The sequence below is a fragment of the Caretta caretta genome, chromosome 3, assembly GCF_965140235.1.
Source record: "Caretta caretta isolate rCarCar2 chromosome 3, rCarCar1.hap1, whole genome shotgun sequence".
In the NCBI taxonomy this organism is placed as follows: Eukaryota; Metazoa; Chordata; order Testudines; family Cheloniidae; genus Caretta; species Caretta caretta.
In genome coordinates this window covers 209,898,557-209,919,503 of record NC_134208.1, presented here as the reverse complement: position 1 = coordinate 209,919,503, position 20,947 = coordinate 209,898,557, and the positions used below count along the sequence as shown (strand labels likewise).

Here is a 20,947-nt window from a genome sequence, read left to right as displayed (position 1 = left end):
AGCACCAATGAAAGATTCAGCTACTGGCTAAGCAGGTGCAGAATGACAGTTGGATGTGCTTTTGGTAGGTTGAAGGGACACTGGCACCATTTACTCACCAGATTGGATCTCAATGAGAAAAACATCCCAGTGGTTATAGCTGCCTGTTGTGTCCTGCATAATATCTGTGAAGCAACGGGGAAAACTTGCTGCCGGGGCAGAGCACTGTCTGCTGAGTCTGAACATCCAGACGTACGGGCTATTGGAAGAGCTCAGCACAGAGCTGTATGGCTCAGAGAGTGCCCTTTAACAGTGAGCCACAGAAATGTGTTGTGGTGGACTGTGCTCTACCTGGCCCTGCTGTTTTGGGGATGTATGTGCCTATTAATATTGCAGTGCTTTCTGTACATTGATGGCTATTACACGGTGTGTGTCACTGGTCCTAGGAGTTGTCGCACTGTACAGTAACAAATAAGTGGGTACTTTCAGTAACTCTAGGTCTCTGCAGCATATGCTGTGAACTAATAAAGATGAATTATGTTCCAAATAATGACAGGTTTCAGAGCAGCAGCCGTGTTAGTTTGTATCCGCAAAAAGAACAGGAGGACTTGTGGCACCTTAGAGACTAACAAATTTATTTGAGCATAAGCTTTCGTGAGCTACAGCTACATGCATCCGATGAAGTGAGCTGTAGATCACGAAAGCTTATGCTCAAATAAATTTGTTAGTCTCAAAGGTGCCACAAGTCCTCCTGTTCTTTTTGTTCCAAATAATAGAATTTTGTTCTGTAACAAAATCAGTGAAAAGAAAATGCTGTGCAATTTAAAAGCAAATACATTAAAAACTTAATTTCTGTTCTATTAAATGTATTATCAAGTGGAAAGAACATTCATGTCGATTTCAGGTTCAAGACTCCAGTTCAAGCCCAAACCCACCTTCTGTTTGACTCGGGTCAGTAAGCCCTCTGGACACATTCCCTAGGACCCACCAGGGGTGTATGTCCAAGCTACACATACGCTGACCTGTGAAAGTCACGGTTGGTGTATGTGAAGCTGTGATTGTCTTTAACGTCCCGCGGGGTCAAGTGGCACGGATAGTGCAGTGACCCCTGATGCCATGTAGAACGTTGAGGGAGGTACAGGAAGGTCCAGATACTGAGTTCTTAATGGGCTGCAGAAGGAGGCGAGCCCAGGACGGTTGAACCTGCAGTTCCACCAGACTCTGCAGCATCTGTGTTTTCTGCCTGACAAGACCCATTACATCCTGGTGAATCTCCCTCTCCTTTTCCTGCTGGGACTCCCGGGCCTTTCTCTTCTCCACTCTTTCCTTCTCCAGGCTGCCCTCAATGTTCATCCTCCAGGCTCTGTGCTCACTGTCCGATGCAACATTGGCTTGCTGGATCTCACTGAACACGTCATTCCGAATCCTCTCTTTCTCCTCCTTATCTGGCTCAGGTGTTCTGCGGGTGTGGAGGGGGAACCCCTCAAAGCCACAACGACAGCAGCTGCAGATAAAACATGCAAAGGTACCATTGTTAGAATAGTCACAACAGAAAGCAAAACTTAAGATTCAGAACTCCCCTTGCTCCCCTAAAGTGTTAAACAAGACATGCTTATTGATACTTCAGCTCTGGAGTGCTTGTGCATGGCACCAGCCACAGCACCAACCATGGTAAGCATGGCCTAGCAGAGGTGACAGAAATGAGGAGGATATTGGTTGTATGTATGAAACTATGAGTATAGGGCAACAGCACTGAATTCTGGCACCATTTTCCACCGGCGGTGGTGAGCGTAGCTGATATCTCACTTCTGCAGGTAGCAAAGGCAGAGAGAGCACAGCTGCTGCTGGCGTCCCAAAGCCACCTGGACCACTAGCCTGTTTACTGCAGTGGTGCCTGCTGAAGCTATTACTGACCGGACTGGGGAAACGTCCTATTGTGGAGGAAGAAATAAGGCAACCATCCTTAGGCAGACCTTGGGGAGAGGATTGCAGAGTGCCTCCAGGAAAGTTTCATTGAGATCTCTCAGGAGACATTCCTGTGCATGTAAATAACCTTCTCTGCATGGCCCCCTGCCTAGCTACTGGAGAATGAAAATCAGCTACCTTTCTTTGTACTACGGCTACCTCTTTTCAGACGAGGGAATTAAGGAAAAGTCGATAGCTGTGTCCTGTTTGGTTGTGGAAGCCATTAGTACATCCCGATAATGGGAAATACATTTACGCATTTACCCGAGGTTCCTTCTCCTGCAGTGGGCTTGCCTGTGCTTGACTGAGTGGACTGCAGCAAAATCTCAAACAAATCCAGGCTCACACCATAGCTAGACCGCCCCCCCCGGTCACATCTCCCCTATATTCCTCCTCCACCAGCTCCTCATCCTCACTGTTCACGCCAGGGGCCTGTGACTCAGGCTCCTCACTGGTGTGGGGGGAGCTGGTGGGGTCTCCACCAAGTATGGCATGCAGCTCATGGTAAAAGCGGCAGGTCTGTGGCTCGGCACCGGATCGCCTGTTGGCCTCCCTGGACTTCTAATATGCCTGTCACAGCTCCTTGACTTTCACACGGCACTGCTGCTGGTCCCTGTCGTACCCCTTCTCCTGCATCCCGTGGGCAATCTGCTTGTAGAGGTCGACATCTCAGAGCAGTCAGTTCTGGGCATTGTGAGACAGCTGCTGGAGGACTGTTATGGTCACGTCAGGTAACGCAGTGTCTGCACTCACCCTGCGTCAACCTCCGTACATCAACCATGGCTCAACGCTGTGTGGGGAGGTGGTGTTACAATGTTGGCATAATGGTGGGAGACAAAATTAAGCGTAGTCACATGCACAATGAGGTTGATGCAAGGCGGCTTATGTTGACCTAGCTTCGTAGTGTAGACGAGGCCTAAGTTTTCAGCAATTGTATATAACTGTTATGATTATATAAGCAAGGCCAGGTCAGCAGCCCAGATCATTCTTAACTGGGGCCATTGTCACCATTCTAGGGCCGTCAAAGTTACCTCAACTGATGATCATCCTTCCTGTACAGCTAATTTGCATGCTGCAATTCTATTGGTTGTAATGGGTCAGGGGCATAAGAGTTGTCACTGGTAGGCTGCTTGCTCCAACCATCATTCTCCGTAAAGGCTCTGAGCCCCTGAGCTGGCTTGGGCCCCAGTGTTTGAAAGGCCCCGCACTGGGCTTGGAAGTGCCAGAAAGATAAGCATGTACTTAAGTGCTTTGCTAAATCAGGGACAAGAATGATGATTTTCCAACTTCGCTATAAGTGAGCCACTTTTATCATCTTTTTTTTACTTTTCTAAACAGCAAATGCAAGTAATCCACACAGGAACTAGCATCCAGCAAAATCACTCTCCAAAAGCAAAGCCTTTGTTGTAGGAGTCACCTTGTATTATTTCGTGGTTTGTTACACGTATAAAATTCCTCGGCTTAGCGAGACCTGTAAGTTAGTGTTTTGACTTTCTAGCTAGGCAGGCCTTTCTGATATGCCATATTAGGCTACTGGTATGGACAAAAGTGTTTAACATCTGTGTTTTTATAAGAATGTTTATTTACTTATGTAAGAATTGGATATAATGGCAGACCAAGAAATGGGGAACAGGCCAATGCTGTCCTCAAGTTTCATGCACAAGTCAACATTTGCACAGTAGACCACAGTTAGGTGTTGAAACGCAAGTAGTTAACTGGTGATAAGAATTCAGGATTTGTAGGTTTGTTAAACATTGGACATCTTTCTTTGCATTCCATTTTGTTCTAATGAAAACTTTCATCTTGATTGTGACTGAGGGGAACAAAAGCTTCAAAGCATACTGATTTATTTCCATTTTTAATAAAGGCAATAGATAAAAAGAATGGATGAGATTACAACTTGATTTTTAACCAAGATATTAACCTTTCTTGTTCTTAACAGTGAATACCAATGCAGTACTTCCACACTGTATATCTTTTCTTCCTATTTACATTACTGTGTTTCACTACTACCTATAATCTATTCAATGTGCTGCGGAGATGGCTTGCAACAGAGGGTTGCATCATATTTTAAAGTCTGACTCAGAATTAAAGCTAAAGGCAATGTATTATTTAAGTGGAAATTCATACAGATCAGTTGTAGAAATAAACACTGCATCGAGCGTTGTAAATGCTAAAGATTTACTGGTCACTAAATCCATGTAATGTATAACTCCAGACAAGTGTGATTAATCACTTATATATTCTGGGACCTGCTTTTCTTTTCAGTTGCTCCTTAAGTTCACTTCCTTTTTATCGTAGCTCCTTCGGCACTTCCGCTCTAGCCAGGGTGACTGGCTATAGGGGACTGATTCTCCATTACCCTGTCCCATGTGCAGTCGTTCACATCAGTGCAAAGTGGGTGTAGCACAACACCAGATCAGCATGGGAGCATCTGACTCCCACATTGCAGTGGGGTAAATAACTGCACAAGGTACAGGGCAACAGAGGGTCAGGCCCAGGGTTTCGGAAGGTCTGTCTACATTACAGTGTAAGCCCAGCCTCAGACTCAGGTTCAAGCCCAAACCCACCTTCTCTTTGACTCGAGCCAGTAAGCCCTCTGGACGCATTCCCTAGGACCCACCAGGGGTGTATGTTCAAGCCTGAGTCCACTGGGACTTGGCTCCAAACTCTATCATTTTGCAGCGTGGACCCAGCTCAGGCTCAGGTCCCCAGACTCGGGTCCTGAGAGTCCACTAATGCTATCCCACAATTCCCTGGACCATTGTAGCTTTCTATCCCAAGACTAGCCAATTGATTCCAAGGAAACGGAAGTAACCCTCCTGGTTTCAGAACAGCTGTTTGCCGTTTAACTCTTCCATTTTCTTCTGACCACTGAACTGGAAACAAAGTGAGCCGTCTCCTCCTTGGTGGTCATAGCTAATGCAGAAGTCCTTCACCGAGCACTGCAACCCGGACACAGGACCGCAGTCAGATTCTGGCAGATCTGTGTTGAGGTGAGCAAGAAATGACCATGTCTACCAAGAAATAGGGGAGCTCCCAGTGGTTCATGACTGTCTGGTCAGCTGGGATGGCAACCTTCTCATAGGCACTGACTCCGTGTGGGTTCCAGCCCTGGAGCACCTACAGAAAAAATGGTGAGTGCTTAGCGCCCACCAGCAGCCCCCACGATCAGCGCCTCCTCCTCCCCTCAGTGCCTCCTGCCCACCGCGGATCAGCTGTTCCACAGCATGCAGGAGGCTCTGTGGGGCAGGGGGAGGGGGCAGGAGCAAGGTTGGAGCGTGCTCGGGGGAGAGGGCGGAATGGGGTGGGAAGAGACAGGGCAGGAGCAGGGCCTTGGGGGAAGGGGTGGAGTGGGGGCAGGGTCTGGGGCAGAGCCTGGGGGAGCATCCCGCCCCGGCATGTTAGAAAGGCGGCTCCTCTGGACCTTCTGACCCCCAAATCGAAGATAGCGCTGAAGGGGAGCCAGCAGGCGCCAGGTCGGGCTCGTGAAGAGACTCTGGTGTGCATGCTGGTCCCCGAGGAGACTTTGGTGCCGGAACAGCTAGAACATAGAAATCATAGAATATCAGGGTTGGAAGGGACCTCAGGAGGTCATCTAGAACATGTCCTAGTCCATACTGGGAGGAGCTGTTTGATGACATCCCCCTACCCCTGGAGGAGTAGCTTGCCAGACAACTGCCAGCAGAAGCAGAAGAGGCAGAATTAGCTCCATAGCCTGGTAAGTTTCTGCCTCCATGTATGTTGTTATTAATATAGGAATGGGAGGGAATTCCAGCTCATGACCCAGTGTGATTATTATTACAAGCTGCAGGCAGTGGCATATATCTGCTAATAGTGGAAATCATGCCAATGCCTCAGCGTCTCCCACCCTCATGTGAAATTCAAAAGGGAGACTGGGAAGCGCAAATAACAGTTAAACAAGAAGTTATCGTTAATTTTTTACTAGATACTAACACACTGTTACTTTTAACACCCCTCAACATCTCTGTAAGAGCTTGGCATTGCTTTCCCTGACAGTATGCTGCACCATACAACTCGGCCCTGCCAGGGCACACTGAACCACCTTTAAAGAGTACACTGTGCCAGGGCAGGGCAGGAAATGTAGTGTGTGGGTGATGCATTTATTGTCCAGAATACACCAGGAAGTTATATGCAGTCCAGAAATGTACCATGGGTGTGGGGGGTGCTTGGCCGTTGTTTGTTACAGCAGGATGCCTTGGACGGGGAGGGGGACACGAGGGTATTTGTTATGTGTGCAGTCCACGTGAGCCATAGTAAGAATCCATATTGTCTGGGGGTTGCCTGTGTAGAGTCCATAGACAGATGTAGTCTATGCAGGCTGGATAGTAAGCCAGAGCTGCATCTGGGTAACTGAATGAATGCAGACAGCTTTCAGCAGCTTACAAGGAGGCAGTAATCCATGTGGAAGCTAGCACAGCATCCTGTTGATTTCCCCATGATTTTTCACCCAGTCTCAGGTGCTGATAGCTATAAACTTTTCCCCTAGTAGGAACTCCAGATGGGTACTCACCTTTCGGGACAGGGGGTACTCTGTAGGTCACCAGCTCACTGCATTTGTACATCAGCAGCTCAGTCACTGAAAACCTTGTTAGCATACCTGGCTGGCTTGCCTCCAGTAGCTTGGAATGGAATATCCCGTTGCCATTCAGGAACCTCCAGAATGCTGAATGCCCACAAGGGTTGCGAACCTATAAGTAGTAAACCCCAACAACAAGAACCAGTTTCCTCTCCCCTCCTCCTGCTCCCCCACAAGGCTAAAATGGTCTGCAATTTTTAAAGATACATCATTAAATAAATTTTGTGAATTTCACCTTACCATCATGTGTGAAGGCTTTATGCACCACTTAACTCTCAGTGGTGGCCAAGCAACGTGTGGGAACTAAAATGTTGGTCTCTGAATACCCAGATGTGCACTTACATAAAGTATCAAAAAAAAAATTTTTTTTTGGCCTTAAGATTCCAAAGGCACTTCTGCTGCTGATGTTGTGAAGATTTTCTGAATTACTGAGACAATATTGTCCTGTTTCATTTCTGTTTTCGGACCCATCTACCTCTGCAGACCAGCCACGGGCCAGCAGAAGTCTGGGGAGCTAGGGGTCGCACTGTCACGATGTGGTAAAAAAGGAAACATGTCCACGATGACCGTATGGTGAACATCATAGACAGGGCCAGCCAGCAGCTGCAGTACCAGAAGGGGAAGGATGAACATCTCAAGCTGAAAGGCAGAAGGAGGCTGCAAATCTTGAGGAAATCCTGGCAGTGCAGTTCCTGGAGCAGGAATATCACTCCAGGGGAAGGCAGAGCAAATAAAAGGACCTGTTTGAGAGGCTGCTTGCACCTATGGCCATGAGAGTGGAGCTCCTGCTCTGGCCCATGTCCTGCAGACTAGGAGCCTGTTGGACAATTCCCTGGTTTGCTGCAGCTGCAAAAAAGCCAAATATCATTCTGGGTGTATTAACAGGAGTGTCATATGTAAGCTGCAGGAGATAACTACCACTCAGCACTGGTGAGACTCAGCTGGAGTACTGAGCACCAGACTTTAGGAAAGATGCTGACAAATTGGAGAGAGTCTGAGGAGTGGACGGGGGGCGATAACCGTTTTAAATGTGGTAAAGTGCTGATGGATACTGATCAGTTGTTTGCATGTGCACTGGAAGGGGGACGAGAAGCAAGGGGCTCAATGCGCAGCAAAAAATATTTAGGTTGGATATTAGGAAAACTTTCAAACTCTGTTTTGGATAGATCTCCCAGGGAGGCTGTGGAATCCCCATCATTGGAAGTTTTTTAAAAACGGGTTGGACAAACACCTGGTATGGAGGGTCTAGGTTTACATGGTCCGAGGACTGGACTTAATGACTTCTCAAGATCCCTTCCTGCCCTGCATTTCTATGATTCTACTCATTAACATTTTAAAACACCTTTTTTTGAATGTCAATGTTGTATATTATTGTACTTTCCTCAAACATTCTTAAATCCAAAACCAGAAAAACATATAATGTATATTCTACATGACTCTCTTTTAAATGCCTATTGATGTAACTGACCTAGAAGTCAGCTATTTCCAGGGAGCTTTCATTTTTTCCCACTCCCTATTTTGCATAAGAAGCATCAGTTCCTTTATTCTTACGTTAAATAGTTTGTCTGCTATTGTTGCCTCATTGACAATACCTGACTTTATCCATTGGCTCACTCTCCAAACTTGCTGACCTGAGGGTTGTTTGCTGGAACATAGTGGTACAGTCCCAGGAGACATGAAGAGGAATCTGCAAATTGAACAGAGCTTATGTAGCTGATACCTTGGAGGCTTGTTCTCAGAAATACCCAGCTCTCTTGGGGCTCATGAAAACAAAGCAGCATGCAGAATAGGCATCTGTGCGTGAATTTTCTCAGTGTACCTAGAGTCCATTGCTGTCACATTTCCATTGTTCAATGCCCATTTCTCTTTTCAGTTGTCAATATTAGCACCAGAAAGGACTTCTGACTTCATGGGAACCAAGAAGGGAGGGGATGAGTCACCGGTTAAACCCAAAAGCACTGTCATGGCAGTGCTTTTAGAGGCAACACAGTGGCTCTGATCTTTAAGGGTTCAATCTTGCAAAGTACCAATCACCCTGGATTTCTGTTGAGAGAATTCAGCCTCATTGCTCTGGAGATGCTCCGTACCTTCTAGGATCAGGGCTGGTGGAAAATGTTGCTCAATTTGCAGATGAAAGAAATGTAAATCAGGAGTGAATTTACCCTAATGGCTTTGAGTCTCTTGGAAACTGGCTTGTTTTGATACGTGCTTTTTAATTTCAAGAATACCTAATCTCATTATTAATATGAATAGAAGGCCAAAATACACTTGTGAAGTCTGCGAACGTGTTAGTGCCTTTGGAGTCAATATAAAGCCAATGTGGGGGCCAGGCCGTCTATTGTTTGTTTCTTCTCCCTCTCGCGTTCTTGTGCACTCGGAGTGTTTACGTGCATCTTTCCTCAAGAAAATTAAGGCAAAAAATAAATAGTTTGAACGTTACATGGTCTTTTCATACTGCCTTCTGTGAATTTATTTTTTGATTTTTTTTCAACAACTACTGCTGTTTTTTTTTTTTTAAATGTTCTTTGGTATGAAGTAAATGTAATCTTCAGATTAATTTGATTGATATTCATAACATTATTTGTTGAAGTAATTTTTAATTCCAGAGGCACTACATTTTAATAATTACTAGTGTCAAATATTGTAATGAAAAATCATTATGTACCTATTTGTGGTATAATTATCACTGCCGGGTGTATGCTTCCCTTCGTAATAAAATGAAACTTGGAGAAGAACTAAGATCTTCACACATTTTCTTCAAAAAAGAAAAGGATATTAAACAATTGGAGAGGATATGGAGAAAAGCCTCAAAAATGACTCAAGGGCTGGAAAAATGCCCAACTGTGAGATTTATGGAGCTCAGTCTAATTAATTTATAAAAGGATCAAGAGGTGACTTGGTTATGGTGTAAAATACCTTCACTGAGAGGAAGTACCAGGTATTGGAGGACTCTCTAATCTATCAGAGTGTTATGCTCTGATGCACCCCAGAGTAGCAATCCAAAACCACACGGAAAACAAAATAAAACAAAAATGAAGCAAGACATACTGGTCGGTTGTCAATCCAAACGTATAAAGAGCCCTAAACCATCATCACACAGAGACAGGCAGAACAAGAACGAAGGGCTGGAAACTGACGCCAAACAAATTCCAATTTCAAATAAGGCTTAATTGTTTTAGGAGTGAAGGTGATTAGCCACTGGCACAAACTACCCAGGGAAGTGGTGGATTCTCCATCTCCTGAGTTCTTCAGATCGAGACTGGCTGCCTTTCTGGAAGATCTGCGTGAGGGTCTGTCGGCGCTGCAGCGGAGAGCGTTTCCCAGCGGAGCCAGACAGATGTGCGGCTAGCTCTGCGCGAGCTTGCACACTACGAATAGCAGTGTGGCTGTGGTGGCATAGGCGGCGGCTCGTTCTGGATGCCTGAGTATGTGCCCAGGGGGTCAGGTGGCATTGGACTCTGGTGACTAGCCTGAGCTGCGACAGCCACACTGCTACATTCGGCACACTAGCTAAATCAGAGCGAGCACGTGCTGTCTCCCCGCACTGGGAAACACACTTCCAGCTGCTGGGTGGATGTGCCTTCGTCAAACACACATTATTCGCTCACTGCAGAGGAACTGGATGAAATTCTCTGACCTGTGGTGTACAGGGGTCAGGCTAGATGAACCTGATGTCCCCTCTGGCTTTTACATCTATGGGAAAAATCATCCTGCAGAAGGATTTCTCACCCATGGCTGAAATGCAACCACCTGGCGGGTGGGACAGCTGATTAACAGCCACGTGGCAGCATTGCACAGGGATTGCTCACCCAGCCCTGAAACACAGCTGCCTCTGTGTTGCATTAGTACTCCTTGCTCAAGGCAATTCCCATTTACTTCAGTGGAAGAGTTTCTTGGCCAAGGAAATTGGGCCTTATGAGTCAAATTTTGCACTTTGTGACAGTGGTGTAAATCCAGATTAACAAAAACATATTTCCAGCAGTGTAACTGGGAGCAGAATTTGGCCCTGGCTGACTACACATTGCAATCAGTCATGAGACAAGAATGTTTGCAGAGATTGGCACAGTGGGCATGAGGCACAGCATCCGCTCCGCTTGGTGGTAAATGGTCTCCAGCACTGAGGGAGAACCAGTGATGTGGTGGTTCCCAGCCTGCGATGGGGTTATGGGTGTGGTGTGGCACTTTCTAATAATGGCACACAGCCTGTAGGACAATACAGGCCGCAGCAATTCTAGCCCAGGGATAGTGGGGATGGGCAAACTGCCAGCCTCCTGCCCCCACTCATGACATGCTCCCTTGGGCTGATGCCGAAGGGCAGAAAGTGGCGTGGCCCCAGGCTCCTTTTAAGCTGCCAGTTTCTCTTCATGCAGAGGGTCTGCCCTTTGCACACATGCAGCACAGCGGATCCAGTGAGGTGTCCCCACCAAATGTGAGTCCGCCTAGGGGACAGAGAAGGGGAAGCACCTGTGAGGGACGGAAGGGAAAATGGGAGAGGAAAAGTGGGGGAACAGGAAGGAAGGAGCAAGACAGAAGGGACAGCCACTTGGGGTAAGGGAGAGCAAGAAGGTGGAAGAAATTGGGGAGGGAAGCAAAGAGGGATGATGTGGAGAGGAGGAGAGGATGGGGTAGCACAGATTAAAAAACAGGATTAAGAACAAAACCAATGAAAAATGCCTATCAAAGCTCTACCGAAACGACACAGGAAATAAGGAAAAGAGAAGAGAGGGAACAAATCCGTAACTCCCAGGGAAAAGGGGCAGGTAAAGGAAGAAACGAATCACCGGACACCATTTCTTCAGCGATACAGGCATGCAGGTAAGGGATTTCCCCGTCCCTGAAGAATCCTCCTGGGCTGCCTGCCCCCTCCCAGAGGGTAAGTAGTTAGAGGGAAGTCCCAGCTAGAAGCAGCAGTCTGTGCTGAGAAGACCAGAATGATCACACAGACAGGGCTCTGTACCACCAAGCCATATTGCAAACCTGGGACATCCCAAAGAAAAATAATACTCACGGGGTGGAGGAAGCATTTGGCTTCCCGATCATTGCCCTGTGAAAAACTAGAGCAGGCTTGTTCAGCAAAGCCCAGCCAGAGGTGGGCATGCTAAGCAGATGCCATGTACTGCACATATGATGTGGGCCCTTCACTCTGTTTGCAGGGTAACAGCGGAACAGACTGTAATCACATATGCTGATGCTCTAGGGGCAACACTGGCCAAGGTGCCAGTGTCATATTGGCCCCCAGGGCTAGGAGTACAGCTGAAGAGCAGCTCAGCTCAGAAACTTTCCAAAGGCTCACATTATTCAGCACGTCTTAAGGGAGTTTCAATACAGCTATGTGTGAGGGAGAAACCCTAGTGTTGTGGCTGTAAGGGGAACATTTGTGTTTGAGAGCACAGGTATAGCAAATATTGAAGAGTATTAATTAGGTTATACTGCATTATAGCTGTGTTGTTACTAAACTGTGAAGCTGCTCATAAACACTCAATAGTCAATAACACAAAACTTTTGTGAAGAAACACATAGGAACTTTCAGACTGGATCAGACCCAGGGTCCACCTAGTCCACTACCATGTCTCTGACAGTGGCCAGCACCAGATATTTTTCAGGAAGGTGCAAGAAACCCAGGGGTAGGAAGAAGTTGGGTAGTCTGCCTCCCATGGAGATCTCATCCCTTATAAAATATGTTAGCATTAACTATAACTCTGGATAGTCTTTTGATCCATGTAAAGTTGCTTTGAATCTTGCTAAATTATTGGCCTCAACAACATCCTGTGACAGTGAGTTCCGCAGTCCAATTACACGTTATGTAAAAAAGTAATTTCTTTTTATTAATTAGACACCTTTTAATTTCATTGAATGTCTCCTAGTTCCTGTATTACAACACAGGGAAAACAGAAGCTCCTGATCTGCCTTCTCTAGACCAACCACTATTTTATATACTGTTATCAAGTCCCCTCTTATTTGTTGCCTTTCTCAGATAAAAGTTATTGTGTTTTTCTGAACTTCTTTAATTCTGCAACATCCTGTTTGATATGGGGTGATCACTATTGCACATAATATTCCAGACGAGGGCATGCCATTGATTTATATAAGGACATTATAAAAATGTCCATATTATTCTGCATCCTGTTCCTTATACATCCTAACATCATGTTCTCATTATCAATATTGAACGTAATCTGCTATCATGTTGTCCCTTCATCTAGGTTGGCTAGGTCCTTCTGAACTCCCTCATTGACTCCTTTGAACTTGACTAACCTAAATAACTTGTTTCAGAGTAGCAGCCGTGTTAGTCTGTATTCACAAAAAGAAAAGGAGGACTTGTGGCACCTTGGAGACTAACAAATTTATTTGAGCATAAGCTTTCGTGAGCTACAGCTCTCTTCATCAGATGTGTCACATGCAAATTTTGCTGCTTCACTGATCCCCCTCCCCTTCCAAATTGTTAATAAAAGTACAAATCAACACTGTATCTAATACAAAGCCTTGAGACCCCCCTCTTTTAACCTTTGGTTATGATGAACATTGGAGATTTATTCCTACTCTTTGTTTCCTGTCTCTTAGCTACCACTAACTTTGAGAGTGATGGTCCTTGCACTGAAATCTGTGGGATTAGGTTGTGGTTTAATTAGTCTATGGCTTTAGCCTAGTCATGTGACCTAGTTTAAGGTACCCCCACACAACACCTTTTTATGGGGCAACAGAGAGCTGTACCAGAACTCTTTTCATTTGTACCGTAGATGCCCCTGCAATCTACCCCTCATGTCATGAGCCAGCAGTTCTGATTCAGTTATTTATAATAACAAAAGTCATAATACCAGGTTTGTGTAAGACAGGAGTAGATTAGGGTCTAAAATGAGGTTCCGCTCAGGCAGGCAGGGAGGATGAAGAGAGATGTATATAAGTGAGAGGGGAGGGGTTATGCTCTTGCAGCCAAGAACAAGGCTCAGCATCGAATATGTGCTTGGAAGGCTCAATTGCTCTCTTTACCCCCTTGTAGCCCCACTAAAGTGGCACTAAGTGCAGATGAGCTATGTGATCTCAAGTATACAATTGGTTTGATTATAAATCCCTTTCACTCAAGCAAAACTCCTCCTTACTTGAAGTAAGTGGTTGATTGCATAAGGAATGTTGAATATGTCACAGTACACTTGAAAGAGGGGAGAAAAAGTGTCAGTTTAGCATTTTCTAACAAGGAGCTGATGAATATTAATAAATTAAGCTTCACAGCCCCTAAGTAAAGTGTAACTCTTTATTAACAGGGATGTAGTACCTATCATCTCTGTTCTGCACACTGCACTATGGAAACATGATGACTTACTAAAGGTCACACAGGAAGTATGTGCCAGAGCCTAGAACAAAATTTGGGGGTGAAATACTTGGAAGTCAATGGGAATTTTGCCACTGACTTTTATGGGGCAGGATTTCATCCAATTGTCCTGACCATCATTCTTGTGGCTTTAACCAAAGTACCAGCCTTCCCTTCTTTTTCTCCCCTCTTCCCCAACAATTTATTGTGATTATGAATAGCATAATCATGGGAAAATAGAGAAAGCAATGAAAATATTTTTTTCTAAAATGTACATAATCACATGTAGGAGTCAACATCTGTAACTCCTGCATATTGTATCCCTCTGCCTAGCAGATTAATGTTAGCAATAATACTGAACACTTAATACATTCGATTTATTAAGTGATTGGCATTTTAAAAGTTGAATGCAATAAATCTAGAGATAATAAGCAAAGAGATTTTAATAATGATTTGCGCATTCACCACTCTGCATGCCTTAGCTTTACAATGAGCAATATATACAGCATCAAAAATAAGACATATTCATATTCTTTTTGATTAGACATTTATTTTTTTCTAGTTAAATGTTTTGATTTATCTTTACCTGCATGCTAGTAGTGCATGAAACAGGTTTGGCTGGACTATGCTGTAAAGGAAGCTGTGGTCTTCAGTCCTCAACTGCAAAAGTGCACTTCTGAGATGCTTACCACAAAATAACATTATGATTGTACATGCAAATCGTATTGTAAATTAAGATTTTCCTTGTTAAATAAAAACTGCGTCAAGATGAACCTTTTTTCAGCTTATTAATATTAGAGCTGTTACATAAAACACTAACTCCAAAATTAAGTCTCATTCAAGTCCATGGTGAAAACATTATTGTGGGAAAATAACTCTAAAAAAGATGCATACATATTTCATTGTTTTCAAATATATAATATGCATTTGTTAAGGTTTGTATAGGGGAAGTTAAGAATCCCTGGGAAGTGAAATAGGGAATTTCTGCAGAAATTGTCAAGGTAGAAAGCAGCGTTAATAGGAAGCCCTGGATTCCTGACCACAAGGACCTTAAAACTAGTACTGAAATGTGTGTTCTGACCACCAACCCGTTCTCTCCATTCTCTCTGACTAGTTAGAAAGTGAAGCGTTTGAGTGAATTGTGACTTACTCCAAACTTAACTCACAAAGGGATTGTGGTAACGACTGAAAGCTGATAGAAGTCTGTATTCAAGCTTTCGATTTGATCTTCCTTTGCCTTTAAACTGAAATATCTTTGGAGCTTGTTTATAAAAGTGTTTGAAGTTTTTTTAATGTATATTTTTAGAACTGCGTTATGCAAAATATTCAAGGAAGGTAAAATTAGGCAGTTTACCATCCTTTCCCCCGTCCCAGATAAGTTTCCTCAAATAAATATAGATTGCTGAATGTTTTAGTTTAAAACAGTGACGTTATTTAAGAAGCGAATTTCATGGGCAAAGCGAAAATGTCCATGAACACACGTCTCCACAGCATCTCGTGCCGGCTTGGGAGCCTCCAGAACTCCGTGTTTGGTTTAGTAAGGCACCAGATCCGCGGAAGGAAGGATACTGACTTGGAGGTAGCTCGGCTTGTAGAAATGAGCCGCACCTCGCACGCAATGGCGGGGCTCCTGGGACTCGCAGCAGAGAGCGCTTTGAGCGTGAGTTCAGCTGTTTACAGGTCGCACCGCTTTCCCCCGGCTGCCAGAGCCGGGAGGCACGTGGGCATCTCCGCCTTGATGCAGAAGGAGCGTGGAGAGGACAGCCCGTAATCGTCCGACCCTTTGCTCTCGTCTTGCCCATGAAGGATTCATCGTCGACCGCACAGTGCACATGAGGCTTCTGCAAGGGGATCCTGGCCCGGCAGAGGAGGATCGCCGCTCGGTCTGTTGCATCTGATGGGTGCCTGAAATGAGTCAACCCCATGGGGTCAGCTCCTAGCCCTTTTCGGGAAGCGCCGTGAAGACGAAAGGCAGCTGGAGTTTAACTCGAGAGCAGACACGAAGTCAGCTCAGGAAACCTAGACAGATCACGCGAGCCAATAACTAGGAGTGGCTGCAGCGCGGCTGTGCTACAGAAATCACACGCGAGTCTCCTGTCCAGAAGGCGAGCTGCTGTCGCAGACGGGTTGATGCCGAAATACGGGCTCGAACGGCCCGCGGACTCTCTTCTCCTGGCTCCCCCTTGGCCCCCTGCCTCTTACGAGCCCGTGCGGGAGGAGGCATGAGCACCCTCAGTTCCACGGAGGTGAGAAAACTCGGTTTCGGAGCCTGCCAGGTACCCACGTTAGAAGCCCGGGGGCGATCGCGACGGGGCAGGGCCGTTTCTTGTGTCTGTCGAAGGCACAAAGCCTAGTGGATGAACGAGACGCGTTGCGAGGGTTTGGCCAGGGGCGGGAGCTCGGCTTGGTTGCTGCGTCGGGTCGCTTCTCTCCACAGTGCCCGGAGGAAGAGCCCGGCGCCCGGCTGCGGCGAGACTCTCCCCTCGCCGGGGGGATTTCACAGGCACCTGGCGCTGGTCCGCGAGCAGGTGAGTGGCGGATTGCCCCGGCGGACCGCGGCCGCGCTCGGGGGAGGCGGACGGAGGCGCGCAGCGGGCTCAGGCCGGTTCGCCGTGGAGGTCGCGTCCAGCCCAGCTGCACCCTCCAGGGCGCACGGCGGGGCCCGCCGCGGCGATTCGCATGAGCGGGGCGCCTCCGTTTGTTCTCTGGCAGACTTCGGGGAGCGGGGTGGAGGATCCCTTCCCACGCCCCCTCTCCCGGCTCCGGTGTCTCGCACCCGCCGGGCGCACAGCGATTTCTGGCAGGCTGTCTGACACCCACTCCGGAGTCACGGAGGGCGCGCAGCGTTCATGGCCCAGCTCGGCGCAGTCTGGGTTTTCCCGTGTCAAAAGCTCGTCCGCGGGGCTGGCGGCTCCCCGGCGGCTTCGTGCAGCCTTCGCACCGCGATACGCCGGCGATGGTTTCCTGCGGGAAACTCCAGCGCAGGCGAGCTCGGCGCAGGACGGAGAGCGGGCAGGGCACGGCTGCCTCGGGGCTGGAGCGGGCTCATCCCGGTACGTTTGTTTCGAGCTCGCCACCAGCGCCTGGCTGGCCCCGCGCCGGAGCAGAGATGCACCGCCGCCGGCCGAGTCTCAGCGCCGAGCTCTCTGTCCCGCGCAGGATTTCTCCTCCCCTTGCTCAGACGGGTTTGAGCCCGGTGTATCCCCGGCTGCCGCTGCTCTTCGGGGCGCGCATTCTCCGCGTCGTGTGCGCGGGCCCTGTAGCGTCTGGAGGGCGAAGGGATTGTCTCGGCGCAAGGAAGCAGAGAGCCCGCAGGGAGCGAGGGGTGCATGGCCCTCTCCGGGCGCTGCATGGCCCTCTCCGGGCGCTGCGGCGAGCTGTCTGTGATCACTGCGTCCCCCCGCCACTGCTCTGGTCCTGCCACGCGCGCAGTCTGGACGGTCTGACCTGGCCACTCAGCCGGCACAGAGCCCTCGCCAGGCACCGATCTGACCCGTCCACACGGCCGGGTCTGGATTGCCCAGACAGCCGGCACAGAGCCCTCGCCAGGCACCGATCTGACCCGTCCACACGGCTGGGTCTGGATTGCCCAGACAGCCGGCACAGAGCCCTCCCCAGGTACCAGTCTGACCCGTCCACACGGCCGGGTCTGGATTGCCCAGACAGCCGGCACAGAGCCCTCGCCAGGCACCGATCTGACCCGTCCACACGGCTGGGTCTGGATTGCCCAGACAGCCGGCACAGAGCCCTCCCCAAGTACCGATTTGACCCGTCCACACAGCCCGGTCTGGATTGCCCAGACAGCCGGCACAGAGCCCTCGCCAGGTGCCGATCTGACCCCTCCCCAAGTACCGATTTGACCCGTCCACACAGCCCGGTCTGGATTGCCCAGACAGCCGGCACAGAGCCCTCCCCAGGTACCAGTCTGACCCGTCCACACGGCTGGGTCTGGATTGCCCAGACAGCCGGCACAGAGCCCTCCCCAGGTACCGATCTGACCCCTCCCCAGGTACCGATTTGACCCGTCCACACAGCCCGGTCTGGATTGCCCAGACAGCCGGCACAGAGCCCTCCCCAGGTACCAGTCTGACCCGTCCACACGGCTGGCACCAGGCGGTCTAACACCTCCACAGGGTGTCCACACAGCAGGCACAGACCCGTCCACGCAGACTGTCTAACCTGTCCACACAACGGGGTCTGGCGTGTCCACAGAGCCGGCACAGAATCCTGCACAGGTACCGGCCCACGCCGGATCTGGCCTGTCCACACAGAGGGCTTCGCCCTGTCCACAGGGCCGGTCTGGCCCCTGGCCCGGGCAGTCCAGCGCCCAGGCCTCCCTGCGCCAGCGGGTCCCGCTGGCCTGCAGGGGGCTCGCCGCCCAGGAGCCGGGCTCCGCCATGCGGGCTGAGCCGGGCTCCTGGCTGCGGAGCGGGCGGGCTCTGGGGGCTCACCTCCCCGGGAGCTGTGAGCGATCCCCGCCTCCTGTGGACACGGTCCTCTCCCCGCCGCCGGCGGGGGGCGCTGGGCAGTGGCGGGCAGGGAGGCCTGTGTGTGGTGGGGCGCCGGGCAGTTGTGGTGCTGGGGGGGGGAGGACTCTGCCCATAGGGTTTGTGGAGGTGTCTCTGGGCGGGGGGGGGGGGGGGCTGCTCACAGGGGCTCGGTGGGGGGTGTCTCTGGGCGGGGAGGGGGGCTGCACACAGGGGGTTAGCCGCGGGCGGGGGGTGTTTCTGGGCGGGGGGGGGCTGCACACAGCGGGATAGCGGCGGGCGGGGGGTGCCTCTGGGCGGGGGGGCTGCACACAGCTGGTTAGCCGCGCGCGGGGGTGTCTCTGGGCGCGGGGGGGGGGCTGCACACAGCGGGTTAGCCGCGGGCGGGGGGGGTGTTTTTGGGCGTGGGGGGGGCTCCACACAGCGGGTTAGCTGCGGGCGGGGGGGGTCTCTGGGCGGGGGGGGCTGCACACAGCGGGTTAGCCGCGGGCGGGGGGGGTCTCTGGGCTGGGGGCGCGGGGGGGCTGCACACAGCGGGTTAGCCGCGGGCGGGGGGGGTCTCTGGGCGGGGGGGGGGGCTGCACACAGCGGGTTAGCTGCGGGCGGGGGGGGGTCTCTGGGCTGGGGGGGGCTGCACACAGGGGCTTAGCCGCGGGCGGGGGGGGGTCTCTGGGCTGGGGGCGGGGGGGGGCCACGGGCGGGGGGGGGTGTTTCTGGGCGGGGGGGGGCTGCACACAGCGGGTTAGCCGCGGGCGGGGGGGGGTGTCTCTGGGCGGGGGGGGGCTGCACACAGCGGGTTAGCTGCGGGCGGGGGGGGGCTGCACACAGGGGCTTAGCCGCGGGCGGGGGGGGGTCTCTGGGCGCGGGCGCGGCGGGGCCCGCCCCTGAGGGAAGAGGCGCGCGGGCGGCAGGGCCCGTGCGCGCCCGGCTGCCGTTTGTCAACAGTGGCCTGGCGCGGGGCGGGGCGGGGCCGCCCCCGGCGCGCGGGGATTGGCGGCCCGGCGCGCGGGGCCCTGCGTGCGGGGCGGGGGCGCCCTGCCCGGCGGGCGGCAGAGGCAGTCAGCGAGCGCAGCCGAGCGGGCGCGGGGCCGGGGTCCCGCGGGGCAGGGCGCGTGCGGCGGCGGCGGCGGGCGCGGGGGGCGGCCCCCCGGCGCGGGGAGGGGGGTCCGGTTTTGTTTCTCGGGCGAGGAGGCGGGCGCCGAAACGGTGAGTGGGCCGGGGCCGGGGTCTCGGCGCTGCCCCCGCGGCTCCTTTGTGTGGCCGCCGTCCCCCGCCGGCTCGCCCGCCTCCCTTTGTTGGGCCCCGCCTCGGTCCCCCCGCGCGGGCCGGCCGGGACTGGGGGGGGGGGAGGTCAGAGCCGGCGGGGGGGCTGCGGCTGGCCCGGCTCGGCTCGGCTCGGTTCGGTTCGGGGTCGGCGCCGGCCCGCGCTTGTCGGCGCCGGCGCGGCAGCAGGAAGTGGTGCGGGGCCGGAGCCTTGTCCCCGGGCGAGTCTGCAGCCTTATGTACAGGCCCCCCCGCCCCCCCCCCACAGCAACAACAAACCCGCGGCTGAGTCGGGAGTGCGGCGCTGGATCCCCGCAGACCTTGTGTCCTGGGGCTCTGGTTGCGGGATTGGGCTGGGGGGGCCCGGCAGGGAGTGGGGGCTGTCGTTGCGGGTTTGGGCTGGGGGGGCCCGGCAGGGAGTGGGGGCTGTCGTTGCGGGTTTGGGCTGGGGGGGCCCGGCAGGGAGTGGGGGCTGTCGTTGCGGGTTTGGGCTGGGGGGGCCGGCAGGGAGTGGGGGCTGTCGTTGCGGGTTTGGGCTGGGGGGGGCCGGCAGGGAGTGGGGGCTCTGGTTGCGGGTTTGGGCTGGGGGGGGCCGGCGGGGAGTAGGGTCTCTGGTTGCGGGTTTGGGCTGGGGGGGGCGGCAGGGAGTGGGGGCTCTGGTTGCGGGTTTGGGCTGGGGGGGCCCGGCAGAGAGTGGGGGCTGTCGTTGCAGGTTTGGGCTGGGGGGGCCGGCAGGGAGTAGGGTCTCTGGTTGCGGGTTTGGGCTTGGGGGGCCCGGCAGGGAGTAGGGTCTCTGGTTGCGGGTTTGGGCTGGGGGGGCCCGGCAGGGAGTAGGGTCTCTGGTTGCGGGTTTGGGCTGGGGGGGCCCGGCAGGGAGTGGGGGCTGTCGTTGCGGGTTTGGGCTTGGGGGGCCCGGCAGGGAGTGGGGGCTGTCGTTGCAGGTTTGGGCTGGGGGGGCCGGCAGGGAGTAGGGTCTCTGGTTGCGGGTTTGGGCTTGGGGGGCCCGGCAGGGAGTAGGGTCTCTGGTTGCGGGTTTGGGCTGGGGGGGCCCGGCAGGGAGTGGGGGCTCTGGTTGCGGGTTTGGGCTGGGGGGGGCGGCAGAGAGTGGGGGCTGTCGTTGCGGGTTTGGGCTGGGGGGGCCGGCAGGGAGTAGGGTCTCTGGTTGCGGGTTTGGGCTTGGGGGGCCCGGCAGGGAGTAGGGTCTCTGGTTGCGGGTTTGGGCTTGGGGGGCCCGGCAGGGAGTGGGGGCTGTCGTTGCGGGTTTGGGCTGGGGGGGGGCCGGCAGAGAGTGGGGGCTGTCGTTGCGGGTTTGGGCTGGGGGGGCCGGCAGGGAGTAGGGTCTCTGGT

At 52.0% G+C, this 20,947-nt stretch overlaps 1 protein-coding gene and 1 long non-coding RNA gene across 6 annotated transcripts in view; one reads left to right on the top strand and one right to left on the bottom strand.

Annotated features, from left to right (window-relative positions):
* Positions 1-741: 741 nt before the first annotated feature.
* Positions 742-20,947, bottom strand: part of LOC125633257 (uncharacterized) — a 317,997-nt gene continuing 297,791 nt past the window's right edge. The window contains exons 8-10 of one of the 2 annotated variants that reach the window (XR_012667898.1): positions 8,137-8,231; positions 4,515-7,390; positions 742-1,483 (exon numbers count right to left, since the gene is read on the bottom strand). This is a non-coding gene — a long non-coding RNA (uncharacterized LOC125633257). Of the gene's footprint in view, positions 1,484-2,332; positions 7,391-8,136; positions 8,232-20,947 lie in introns of those variants that run through there. The other variant, XR_007355548.2, reaches the window with a different exon arrangement.
* Positions 15,650-20,947, top strand: part of BCL2L11 (BCL2 like 11) — a 50,812-nt gene continuing 45,514 nt past the window's right edge. Inside the window, exon 1 of one of the 4 annotated variants that reach the window (XM_075127317.1) lies at positions 15,650-16,096. Coding sequence is in view for 1 of the 4 variants with exons in the window: in XM_048842297.2 (XP_048698254.1) it covers positions 16,208-16,382 (175 nt within the window). In the remaining 3 variants the exon portion in view is untranslated. Of the gene's footprint in view, positions 16,097-16,207; positions 16,383-19,477; positions 19,544-20,947 lie in introns of those variants that run through there. The other 3 variants (XM_048842297.2, XM_048842289.2, XM_048842287.2) reach the window with 3 other exon arrangements.